The sequence below is a fragment of the Nerophis lumbriciformis genome, linkage group LG01 (assembly GCF_033978685.3).
Source record: "Nerophis lumbriciformis linkage group LG01, RoL_Nlum_v2.1, whole genome shotgun sequence".
In the NCBI taxonomy this organism is placed as follows: Eukaryota; Metazoa; Chordata; class Actinopteri; order Syngnathiformes; family Syngnathidae; genus Nerophis; species Nerophis lumbriciformis.
The window spans coordinates 30,641,399-30,655,192 of NC_084548.2; the positions used below are offsets into that span (position 1 = coordinate 30,641,399).

The following is a 13,794-nucleotide window of genomic DNA, read 5'->3' on the forward strand; positions in this document are numbered from 1 at the left end:
TACATCATACAAAATAATACTGTATATTACCAGAATCAGTTTGAATCGATTCTGAAACTAATTGCCACCCAAAGTAACAGAATGGAAGTGTGAGCTATAGTAAAGTCCACATCCAAAGTACCGTATTTTTCGGAGTATAAGTCGCACCGGAGTATAAGGCGCACCTGCAGAAAATGCATAATAAAGAAGGAAAAAAACATTTATAAGTCGCACTGGAGCCCGGCCAAACTATGAAAAAAACTGCGACTTATAGTCCGGAAAATACGGTAAATAGTACTGTTATCTACAACAGTGGTTCTCAACCTTTTTTCAGTGATGTACCCCCTGTGAACATTTTTTTTAATTCAAGTACCCCCTAATCAGAGCAAAGCATTTTTGGTTGAAAAAAAGAGATACAGAAGTAAAATACAGCACTATGTCATCAGTTTCTGATTTATTAAATTGTATAACAGTGCAAAATATTGCTCATTTGTTGTGGTCTTTCTTGAACTATTTGGAAAAAAAGATATAAAAATAACTAAAAACTTGTTGAAAAATAAACAAGTGATTCAATTATAAATAAAGATTTCTACACATAGAAGTAATCATCAACTTAAAGTGCCCTCTTTGGGGATTGTAATAGAGATCCATCTGGATTCATGAACTTAATTCTAAACATTTCTTCACAAAAAACGAAATCTTTAACGTCAATATTTATGGAACATGTCCACAAAAAAATCTAGCTGTCCAAACTGAATATTGCATTGTTGCATTTATTTTCACAGTTCTTTTTGACAGACATTTAAAAAAAATCTCACGTACCCCTTGGCATAACTTCATGTACCCCCAGGGGTACGGATACCCCCATTTGAGAACCACTGATCTACAACATAAACTCAGGGCTACCATATTGGCTGAAATGAGTGTAAAGGTGACTATATTGTGCTGCTACTTGCCTGTGTATGAAAAGTGCTGTATAAATAAAGTTTGATTGATACGGTTGTTATTATAATAATCCTACTTTGCAAAAATCTGTTCAGCACAGCCATGTCTGGTCCCAACTGACCGCGATAAACGAGGAACGACTGTACTTAAAAACATCAGCAAGTGACGACTATAAATCTTTTTTTTGGGGAAATACCATGCTAACAGTAGTGATTGTACCATACCTTCCCCCTCCTCAATCATGGCTTTAGGCTGCGTGAGGGCAAAACACTGCATGGTCTCGTAGCGTGGCCCTCCTGGCCCTTCCTCCATGGCTCCATGGCCGTGGCCAAACTTGACGAGCATTCGGCAATTAAAAGTGTGACTCTTCTGTCTGGTCGCCTCGTTTCCCCACGACACTCCATTTACTAAAGAGCAAAAACATAAAAAATGCGAATTGAAACATTGACTTAAATGACTAAGAAATAGCATACAGGTATAAACTGACAGCCTGTAAATACCAAATGAATGTCACAAAAACAGTATCCATCAAACGCTCTACAAAAAAACAAAACAGTATTTCTTCACTTAAATTGAGAAGCAGGTGCCTCCACTGCTGTTTGGATCTGCAGCTAAATGGACCATGGGATTAATGTACCTAAGGTGTCGATTTCCAATATCTCTCCTTCTAAGTGTACTCTGTAGCGGGCAGAGGCCAGGGACACTCTGCCATCTATTCTCATTTGGATCCTGACTCTTTATTACAAAGCACACACACACACACACACACACACGCGCGCGCACGCACGCACGCACGCACGCACGCACGCACGCACACACACACACACACACACACACACACACACACACACACACACACACACACACACACACACACACACACACACACACACACACACACACACACACACACACACACACACACACACACACACACACACACAGAGAGAGAGAGAGAGAAAGGGTCACCTTCAAGGGAGGGGAGAGGCGGAGGAGGTAAAGTTTACAGTGAAATGTCTATGTAAAGTCTCATCATAGCCTTGAATTGTTGGCAGTGGTTAGTGTGTTAGTGTCTGTCAGGTGCAGTGAGGATATAAGATTCTAGGGAAGGGGTGTCCAAACGGTTTGGTTTGGGGGCGCCGCATTGGGCTAAAAAATGTTTGGCGGGGGCCAAATATATATACATATTAAATTAATATGATGGATATATAATTCATATAATTGGCCGAGAGGGACAAGCGGCAGAAAATGGATGGATGGATGGATATTAAGAGTATGTGAAAGTTTGAATCATGACATGTTTACTTCCGTGGTGACTTTCTTAAAGTTTTGTAATAATTCAAAAATATCAAGCAGCTAAAATGCGCCAAACAGGGATAAGTTTGGAGAGAGTGTTTTACATTTTTCCCATATTATGTTAGATCCACTATGGACTGGACTCTCACTATTGTGTTAGATCCACTATGGACTGGACTCTCACTATTATGTTAGATCCACTATGGACTGGACTTTCACAATATTATGCTAGATCGGGGGAGGTCACCCACATTTGCGGTCTTCTCCAAGGTTTCTCATTGTCATCCCACTGGGTTGAGTTTTTCCTTGCCCTGATGTGGGATCTGAACAGAGGATGTCGTTGTGGCTTGTGCAGCCCTTTGAGACACTTGTGATTTAGGGCTATATAAAAAAACATTGATTGATTGATGTTAGTTGCTTTTTTTTGCACCATAACTAGGGAAGGTAGTTTGAATGTTGTCATCTAAGTAAATGCAGAGCCATACTTTCAAACTTTTTTCAAGGGTCATTGATCTAATTTACTCACATCCATCTATTTTCTACCACTTGTCCCTCTCCGGGTTGTGGGTGCCTATCCCAGCTGCATTTGTATTTAATTTAATTGAATTTCATCTGAAATCTATGCTTTGTTGAACTCATGACGTCTCGGGGGCCAGATTGAGGAGGCTGGCGGCGGGCGGCCCGTAGTTTGGACACCCATGCTCTAGGGCAGGGGTGCCCATTAGGTTGATCACGAGCTACGGGTCAATTGTGGAGGGTTTGTCAGTCGATCGCCAGCCAGGCATTACAAAAATAGACCTAAAAAGTTGCGATCATCAGTCTTCACTATGACGTCACTTTCGTCACTCGATTGACATTCCGACACCCGAGGATCTTGTGAGATGACCCTGGCTGCTGCCAGCTCAGTATTAAGAAAAAAACGACCGGCATGAAGACGAGAAACACTTATTATTTCAACCGACTCTCGCGCCGCACCTGCTGTCAAAATCCTGAAGACCGACTGCACAGTTCCTGTCTTCACAATGAAAGTGCTGCTCCATTCTGCCTGCGCTAACAGTGAAGTGAAGTGAATTATATTCATATAGCGCTTTTCTCTAGACACTCAAAGCGCTTTACATAGTGAAACCCATTATCTACAGCTAGGCTACATTCAAACCAGTGTGGGTGGCACTGAGAGCAGGTGGGTAAGCTGTCTTGCCCAAGGACACATTGGCAGTGACTAGGATGGCGGAAGCGGAGATCAAACCTGGAACCCTCAATATGCTGGCATGACCGCTCTACCAACCGAGCACACTGCCCCAACAAACAAAATAAGAGTCTCAGAAAGCTAGCAAGCTATGGAGTTTGCTGTCAATGTATTTCTTGCAAAGTGTATAGAAACGAGTAAGGAAGCTGGACAAATAAGATGACAACAACCAACCACTTCCATGTGGTATTAGACAGAGAGAGGGACTTTTTTCTCCTCTACCATGTAAATTTGAAAATGTGGTAGTTATCATCACTAGTTAATCCTGTCTGATGCCAATCAATGTAGTCATCAGAATCAGGTAATACACAAACTTATATTATTGTCTTCATGAAAGAAAGGAATCTATATGTGTTAAACATGCTTGTATTATCATTAAACACCTTTAACATGTTATAAAAAACCAGCATGTTTGTTTCATAAATAAAAAAATATACCGTATTTTCCGGTCTATAAGGTGCACTTAAAATCCCTTTTTTTTCCTCAAAACTCGACAGTGCGCCTTATAACCCGGTGCGCCTAATGTAAGGAATACGTTTGGTTGAGCTTACCCACCTCTAAGCTAATTTATTTGGTACATAAGTGTGACCAGTAGATGGCAGTCAAACATAAGAGATAAGTGTAGGTTGCACTATGATGGCAATATGTCTCAAGTAAACAACACCAACATTTAAAATGTTCCATTGAGAATATAGAACATTACACACGGCGCTCAAAAATCTATCAAAAGGTTTTAGTACAACTTTGGTAAGCTATGAAGCCGCACCGCTTGAAGGATTGTCGGCGCAATAAACATACGAGTATTATTACGGTGTGTGTATAAGGTAAGACATATTATCTTGCGTTTTGTTTCGCAATATTATGCAAAAGCAACTTTTCTTACCTTCTGGTACCTGCTGATCTGTATTTGGGATCTGCATAAATCCTGAAAAATTGCATGCGTATGCCTTTGTAGTCCGTGCCATAATCGATAAGCTTCTTCTTTTTCTTTATCTTCTTGTTATGTGACATTCATCCTCCGCTGTTGCCATTTCTAATATAAAGTAGTGTAAAGTTCTAACTTACACATATGTCAGTAAACTCGCCATGAAAGCGCTAAAACATACCGGGTTTACATTATGCACTCAAGGAAATTTAGTTACTAGAGAGTTCCAGTCGGACGTTTTTTCACGGGACACATTTCCGGTGTTGTTGTTACCAGATGAGGAGATGCTGCTCCGTTATTGATTTAAGTAAAGTCTGAATGTCATTAAAACAGTTAGCTCCGTCTTTTGACACTTCTTCCACTTCCGTCCTTGCACGCTACACCGCTACAACAAAGGTGACGGGGAGAAGACGCTGCTGAAGGTGAGCCAAATAAATAAGACCGCCCACAAAACGGCGCATCCTGAAGCGACTGTCAGAAAGCGGCTTTAAGATGATCTGTAAAACATAATCTATGCAACATTTTGACCAAAGAACCACCATTACATGTTATGTAGACCACAAGGAAGTGTTTTCCATTTAGAAAAATAAATAAATAATATGACCTAGGGCTGGGCGATATGGCCTTTTTTTAATATCTCGATATTTTTAGGCCATATCACGATACACGATATACAGTATATCTCAATATTTTGCCTTAGCCTTGAATGAACACTTGATGCATATAATCACAGCAGTATGATGATTCTGTGTGTCTACATTAAAACATTCTTGTTCATACTGCATTAATATATGCTACTTTTAAACTTTCATGCAGAGAGGGAAATCACAACTAAGTCAATTTAGCAAAATTGTATTTATTAAACAGTTATTAAGCAGTGGCACAAACACTCATGTCATTTCCAAAACAGAATGTGCAAGATTGTCAGAGACATTATAAAACAAATAAAGCACACTTTTGTGCATGATGACACACAAGATATTTCAATAAGTGTCACATAAAAATGAGCTGCATATCAAATAGTATATGTCCTACGGTGTTGATGTGGAAATAGTTGCTACGGCATTTAGTTGGTGTGGCACCGAACGGAGATGTTGACATGACGTAAAGACATATTCCCGCTTGAAGCCAAACCACCGTCAGACGATGGATCCCGTGCTGTTTTTCTTGGGAATTAATTCTTCCTCCATTTGTAACCACATTCGCACTTCTTTCTCTCCTATTACCACTCAAACCACACCGTTAGCTGTTAGCATCACAGCAAACGTTACCATATCGCTACCTCTCTGCTCCGCGAGGCTGTATGACGTTGCTCACGTGACAGTATGTGACGTATGTAAGAAGGTGCGCTTGTTTTAAGTCTCTGTGAGAAGGAGAGACAGGAAAGAGTGAGAAACGCATGCAGTTTAATGCCCCGCAGCTAAAAGCAACTGCATGAGAACGTATACTCGAATATCACGATATAGTCATTTTCTATATCGCACAGAGACAAACCCGCGATATATCGAGTATATTCGATATATCGAGTATATTCGATATATCGCCCAGTCCTAATATGACCCCTTTAATGAGCCCTATAATCCGGTGCGCCTAATATAAGAACAAAGATCAACAATAGACCATTCATCGGCAGTGCGCCTTATAATCCGGTGCGTCCTGTGGTCCGGAAAATACGGTAAATGAGAAATATATACAAACCCCGTTTCCATATGAGTTGGGAAATTGTGTTAGATGTAAATATAAACGGAATACAATGATTTGCAAATCATTTTCAACCCATATTCAGTTGAATATGCTACAAAGACAACATATTTGATGTTCAAACTGATAAACATTTTTGTATATTGTATATTTTTTGCAAATAATCATTAACTTTAGAATTTGATGCCAACAACACGTGACAAAGAAGTTGGGAAAGGTGGCAATAAATACTGATAAAGTTGAGGAATGCTCATCAAACACTTATTTGGAACATCCCACAGGTGAACAGGCAAATTGGGAACAGGTGGGTGCCATGATTGGGTATAAAAGTAGATTCCATGAAATGCTCAGTCATTCACAAACAAGGATGGGGCGAGGGTCACCACTTTGTCAACAAATGCGTGAGCAAATTGTTGAACAGTTTAAGAAAAACCTTTCTCAGCCAGCTATTGCAAGGAATTTAGGGATTTCACCATCTACGGTCCGTAATATCATCAAAGGGTTCAGAGAATCTGGAGAAATCACTGCACGTAAGCAGCTAAGCCCGTGACCTTCGATCCCTAAGGCTGTACTGCATCAACACGCGACATCACTGTGTAAGGGATATCACCACATGTGCTCAGGAACACTTCAGAAACCCATTGTTAGTAACTACAGTCGGTCGCTACATCTGTAAGTGCAAGTTAAAACTCTCTTATGCAAGGCGAAAACCGTTTATCAACAACACCCAGAAACGCTGTCGGCTTCGCTGGGCCTGAGCTCATCGAAGATGGACTGATACAAAGTGGAAAAGTGTTCTGTGGTCTGATGAGTCCACATTTCAAATTGTTTTTGGAAACTGTGGACGTCGTGTCCTCTGGACCAAAGAGGAAAAGAACCATCCGAATTGTTATAGGCGCAAAGTTGAAAAGCCAGCATCTGTGATGGTATGGGGGTATGACATGGGTAACTTACACATCTGTGAAGGCGCCATTAATGCTGAAAGGTACATACAGGTTTTGGAGCAACATATGTTGCCATCCAAGCAACGTTACCATGGACGCCCCTGCTTATTTCAGCAAGACAATGCCAAGTCACGTGTTACATTAACGTGGCTTCATAGTAAAAGAGTGCGGGTACTAGACTGGCCTGCCTGTAGTCCAGAGCTGTCTCCCATTGAAAATGTGTGGCGAATTATGAAGCCTAAAATAACACAACGGAGACCCCCGGACTGTTGAACAACTTAAGTTGTACATCAAGCAAGAATGGGAAAGAATTCCACCTGAGAAGCTTAAAAAATGTGTCTCCACAGTTCCAAAACGTTTACTGAGTGTTGTTAAAAGGAAAGGCCATGTAACACAGTGGTGAACATGCCCTTTCCCAACTACTTTAGCACGTGTTGCAGCCATGAAATTCTAAGTTAATTATTATTTGCAAAAAATAATAAAGTTTATGAGTTTGAACATCAAATATCTTGTCTTTGTAGTGCATTCAATTGAATATGGGTTGAAAAGAATTTGCAAATCATTGTATTCCGTTTATATTTACATCTAACACAATTTCCCAACTCATATGGAAACGGGGTTTGTATATGTATATGTATATATATATATATATATATATATATATATATATACATACATATACATATGTATATATATATATATATATATATATATATATATATATATATATATACACACACACACACACACACACACACACACACACACACACACACACACACACACACACACACACACACACACACACACACGCATGCATACATACATACATATATATATATATAAAGATGAGGTAGATCACCTCGACTTGGTCATTAGAAAAGTAGCTCGCCTGCTGAAAAAATTGTGGTCACCCCTGCTCTAGAGATACTGTATGTCGAGGGGTGGGTTGACATGGCCTTGGTTTTTCTCCACAGCGTACCATAGTAACTTTGGAAAACGATGACCCACAGACGAAAAGGCTTGTAAAGGACATGATGTGTATTTATTAACTGTACAGTATGTGTCGTGGTCAGTGGTGGTCATCCTGCAGGAATGTGCAGCGAGAGCTCATTTCATTCACGGCTGTAAAAAGTCTAATGACAGCGAGGCGCAGCAGAGCGAGACACAATGAGGGCTGGGAGTGTGGACACCAGCATGTTGAGAAAAGCACAATCGTGAGAGTCAGCTTATTGGCAGCCATCTCAGGCAGGAATGAGGCCAAGAAAGTTTGGAGAGGCGTAGGAGGAAAGGTATGATGAAGGTGTAGGAACAAGTGAGCTGTGTCAATGAGCAGTTGGGAGTCTGTGCTGTTTAAAAGTCTTGTTGTGGTGTTTCTCCAGTGGTGGGCTCAGGCCAACACATTTTTATTCCCTCTGTGCATGCTCACGGAAAAAGTAAGATGCACACATACAAACTGATTGATGTGAGGGGGAGGAGCGTGTGCAGGTGCATTATTTAGCAGTAAGTACTTTCCACATGGCTGCCATGGGATCTCAATAGAGCTCAGGCCTGTTTTGCACTGTCTGGACCACTGAGTGTGACTGACAGCTGTGCTATGCTCTACCTGCATCGCACCAAGTGGGCGGGTGCTTTGGTGAACGTGTGTTGTGTGTGTCTCTGAGAAGATCCTTCCCAGGAGCTCGTCATTATGGTGGGGAGTAAAATACAAAGGAAGGTAACACATAACCGAGTAGGTTGAAGTTGAGTAGGCGTATTCACTTGGGCAACTTGGTTTTATACCTTCGCACGGAAGAAGATGTCGAGGTCTGTGCGTGTGCGTATATCGTGTGGAACATCCTAAGTTGGCCCTGCGACGAGGTGGCCACTTGCCCAGGGTGCACCTGGGATAGGCTCTAGTCCCCCCGCGGTAGAAAATGGATGGATGGATCCAAAGTGGAACCTCCAAAATGTGATATAAATTGTAGCTCAGACTACATTTTCTGAAAAAATCGGCCTAAAAAGTCAAAGAAAACCTGGACCTGAATCAAAATGGATGTTGGATGGGAATCAGGTTTGTGCAAGTGTAACAGGGTCAATTATGTCTTGTAAATAATGTATTTTATAATGTTTTATTATTGTTATAATTACACAAAATGTGTACGTTACATGTAAATACCTGAATGTTGTTCGATGTTTTGTCAATGTGGAACCATTGTCTCGTTGTCCCTCCTATTGCAATAATTACTGTGACACCTGTCTCTATATATGCGTTGGACACGTCTTCCAACTTCCTTTTTGTCTACGATAACGGGAGAGGTGTATTGTCTTGTGAAGAACTTAAGTTCACTTTCTTGTTCATTATTATATTTGTGTAGGGGCTCGACCATGGCAGAAAGTTATTGACAACAATTGTATTCTCTGTATTATCAGGTATGTTTTTATTTCACTGTTGTACGTAACTCCGCCCTTTTGTCTACGATAACGGGAGAGGGGCTCGACGATGGCAGAAAGTTATTGACAACAATTGTATTCTGTGTATTATCAGTAAAGTGCATCTGAGCAGCAACCCATGGTGTCGGTCGTGTTCCATAAAATCCACACAACGCAGAGGAAAAGACCACCGGTTACACCGGTTCCCCTGTACCAGCTATTTGCAGTACAATCTTTGAGCTGCTGCTACTAGATATGAACAAGTAAGTACTAGGATGGCCACAGGAAGAGCAAATTGAAAAACATTTGCGGTTGATCCCCTAAGCAGCAAATACCAGTGGAAGATTTGTGTTTGCTGGAATTTTTGCCTTTTGCCTCAAACTCCTATCACATATTTAGAAGCATACAATTGTCCAAATAATTTCTGTAAAATGCTGAATTGAGATTTAGTTGGTATTACTATGTTGTCATCCAGACTCTTCATTTGGACATGTCCAAGATTTGAAAGTTCACCCCATCAGTCTTATTTAAAAGCTGCTTTGTTTCCATGTTTGCATCATCATCATCATCATCATAATAATAATAACACCGGGTTGGTGAGAACATGATAGAAATCTCACCAAGTCAGTGACATACCGGTCATCCTTCCCGTTGCTGCCAAGAAATCCTGTTTTATGTCATTCTTTCCCAGACTCGTTTTTCCCCCAAATTTTGTTGTCCATAAAAAAACAGTATTGACTCGAGCCTAGGTAACACTTGGTAACAGGGGACATTGAGTCCCATGTTACTAGTCAATTTATTATTGGTATTACAATTATCAATATCGTTATTATTATTACTTGGAAGCAAGTGATGTTTGTAAAGTTTAGTGGTGGGAATCGATACGTCTTGACTTCCTGTCACTTCTTTTTTGAACATACAAGTGGCAAACACATCAAAACCCTTGGTTGTTGTTGTTATTTACATGTATTATGTATTCATTACAGTGTGTTTCATGTTGAAAATAAAAAGGGAAAACAAATCATCAACGCGAGAGAAATGGATGCACGCGAACAGGACGGAAAAGACATTTGCCTGGACAAATAAAAGTTATTATGTCTACCTAAAGAAGAGCATGCAGCTGGTCACACTTCTTTATACTTTTTGTAACATCAAGAAATAAATATGTGAGACAGCTTGAAAGACCTCTTAACCATAAGCATCCTGATTTTTTACATTTGTGCAGTATAACAGGATTCCTCGCTAGGAAGTCTTATTATATATATTTATATATATATATATATATATATATATATATATATATATATATAAACCCCGTTTCCATATGAGTTGGGAAATTAGGTTAGATATAAATATAAACGGAATACAATGATTTGCAAATCATTTTCAACCCATATTCAGTTGAATATGCTACAAAGACAACATATTTGATGTTCACACTGATAAACTTTTTTTTTTTGCAAATAATCATTAACTTTAGAATTTGATGCCAGCAACACTTGACAAAGAAGTTGGGAAAGGTGGCAATAAATACTGATAAAGTTGAGGAATGCTCATCTAACACTTATTTGGAACATCCCACAGGTGAACAGGTGGGTGCCATGATTGGGTATAAAAGTAGATTCCATGAAATTCTCAGTCATTCACAAACAAGGATGGAGCGAGGGTCACCACTTTGTCAACAAATGCGTTAAATACAGGTTTTGGAGCAACATATGTTGCCATCCAAGCAACGTTACCATGGACGCCCCTGCTTATTTTAGCAAGACAATGCCAAGCCACATGTTACATCAACGTGGCTTCATAGTAAAAGAGTGCGGGTACTAGACTGGCCTGCCTGTAGTCCAGACCTGTCTCCCATTGAAAATGTGTGGCGCATTATGAAGCCTAAAATATCACAACGGACACCCCTGGACTGTTGAACAACTTAAGCTGTACATCAAGCAAGAATGGGAAAGAATTCCACCTGAGAAGCTTAAAAAATGTGTCTCCTCAGTTCCCAAACATTTACTGAGTGTTGTTAAAAGGAAAGGCCATGTAACACAGTGGTGAACATGCCCTTTCCCAACTACTTTGGCACGTGTTGCAGCCATGAAATTCTAAGTTAATTATTATTTGCAAAAAAATAAATAAAGTTTATGAGTTTGAACATCAAATATCTTGTCTTTGTAGTGCATTCAATTGAATATGGGTTGAAAAGGATTTGCAAATCATTGTATTCCGTTTATATTTACATCTAACACAATTTCCCAACTCATATGGAAACGGGGTTTGTATATATATATATATATATATATATATATATATATATATATATATATATATATATATATATATATATATATATATTATTATGTAATATTAGTCTTGCAAACAGCTCAATGTGGATGGTGCAGTGGTTAGTGACACTCTGGGACATTACGTCGACACCCGTTAAGGTCCCATTTTATTTAATTTTCATTATTTTCTTATTGATTTAACGGCGATTAGTAATGAAAATGAAAATCCCTTATTTCGATCTATTTTATTGGGAAATTTCTCATGTTTTAAAATGCAAACTTTGAGAGGTATGGTCTGTCACTGGCCCCTTCTACTTGTCATTTGTGCCGTGAGCAATCTTGGCGTGTTTTGTTCTTCCAGTAGGGTTTGTCTTAAACTCCTAAAAACAAATCAACTGAACTTAGTTGTAGACTACTAAGCACAACTCCAGTTACAAACCCATAATCAGAGAATTAAGAGTCAATTTTTGGAGTTGAATTTGCGAACAAATGTGGGATTTAGCACCAGTTTTGAAGTTTTTCCTGGAAACTCACGGTTAGTCTTGGGCAGGTTCTTGTGGAACTCCTCCCTGTCTTCTTCGTGCAGAATGTTGTACACACTGGTGTTGATGAGCTCGTCCTGTTTGTACTGCAGGTACTGAGTCACGTTGTCAGACACAAACACGATGCTGCCCTCGCGGTTCACCACGAACAGGAAACCATCCAGAGCCTGGTGGTGCGGTGACAGGAAGTAGTCACTTGTTAACAATAACAAGCAGGGGAGCCGGGCTTACCTGCAGCAGGAGCGGTCCGAGGTGGTCCTTGTCAATGACTCCTTGACCTGTTGAGGAAACGTCTGATTTCTGAACGTCATCGTCACTGGTTGAAGATTTGCCTGGAAGGGAAGAGAGTGAAATTGTAATTGAAAATTCCAGCCCCCCCTAAAAAACAACAACCTCAAGCTGAAAAGTTACCAGAATCTATAACAAGACGTCCCCTACTGAGGTTGATCCAGCAGGGGGCAGTGTTTCTCAAGCTTTAGTATTATTATTTTTTTGAAGTACAGGTAAAGGAGGGAGGGGGCAGGTTTCTCTAAGGAGCCCATCAGTAGGAGTGGAGGGCTGGGCGCATGTGGAGCAGGTAGCAGCCGTCCTCATGCTTTATATTCAGTGTCAGACTCAGAGGAAGTGTCTGGTAGGCTGAGTCGGAGAGAGGGAGCGTGGGAGAGCGCGAGAGAGGCTCTGCGAGCTGTAATAATGCAGGCAGGGGCAGCAGTCCAGGCACCTGAAGTAAGACTGGGGGACGTCGCGGAGTACAAACATACGGCTGCACAAATAAACAATGCTAAAATAATGAAATATGACATTCAGCTTGTTGTTAAAGTGGGTGCTGGTGGCCTGCAGGAAGCATACTATCTGATTAGCTCAGAGGGGCTCAGATATACTCACACAAAGGAAATACTCTACACAAGGCTGCCTAAAGATGGACATTGAAGTTAAGACAGGCAGGAAGGAAGAGGAGGGTTGCTGTCTGGCTGGATGGGGGGCCGGCTTCCCCTGGGGGCTCCCCGAACGGGTAGGGGTGGACAGTTCACTGGGGGTCTGTGCGTTGCACTGGTTGCTGGGTCTTGTGTTTTGGGACCAGCTCGGGCAGGCCTATGTCGGCTCAGGGGAGGTGGGTGGCTCCCCCTGCTTTTATCTTTCTTCACGAATATTCGTGGACTCGTTCGCTCAGAGGGCAGCACGGTGGAACCGGGGTTAGTGCATGTGCCTCACAATGCGAAGGTCCTGAGTAGTCCTGAGTTCAATCTCGGGCTCGGGATCTTTCTGTGTGGAGTTTGCATGTTCTCCCTGTGACTGCGTGGGTTCCCTCCGGGTACTCCGGCTTCCTCCCACCGCCAAAAACATGGCCCTAATGTGTGAATGTAAGTGTGAATGTTGTCTGTCTATCTGTGTTGGCCCTGCGATGAGGTGGTGACTTGTCCAGGGTGTACCCCGCCTTCCGCCCGAATACAGCTGAGATAGGCTCCAGCACCCCCCGCGACCCCAAAAGGGATGGATGGATGGATGGTTCTCTCAGTGGGGATGC

At 41.1% G+C, this 13,794-nt stretch overlaps 1 protein-coding gene across 3 annotated transcripts in view; it reads right to left on the bottom strand.

The window, feature by feature from the left end:
• The window catches only part of LOC133618696 (nuclear receptor coactivator 3-like), a 146,800-nt gene that overhangs the window by 15,656 nt on the left and 117,350 nt on the right, over nt 1–13,794 (bottom strand). For all 3 annotated transcript variants that reach the window (XM_061979308.1, XM_061979291.1, XM_061979301.1), the window contains 3 exons: nt 12,501–12,601; nt 12,262–12,436; nt 1,149–1,331 (listed from right to left, as the gene is read on the bottom strand). In XM_061979308.1, the coding sequence (XP_061835292.1) occupies nt 1,149–1,331; nt 12,262–12,436; nt 12,501–12,601 (459 nt within the window). The remainder of the gene's footprint in view (nt 1–1,148; nt 1,332–12,261; nt 12,437–12,500; nt 12,602–13,794) is intronic.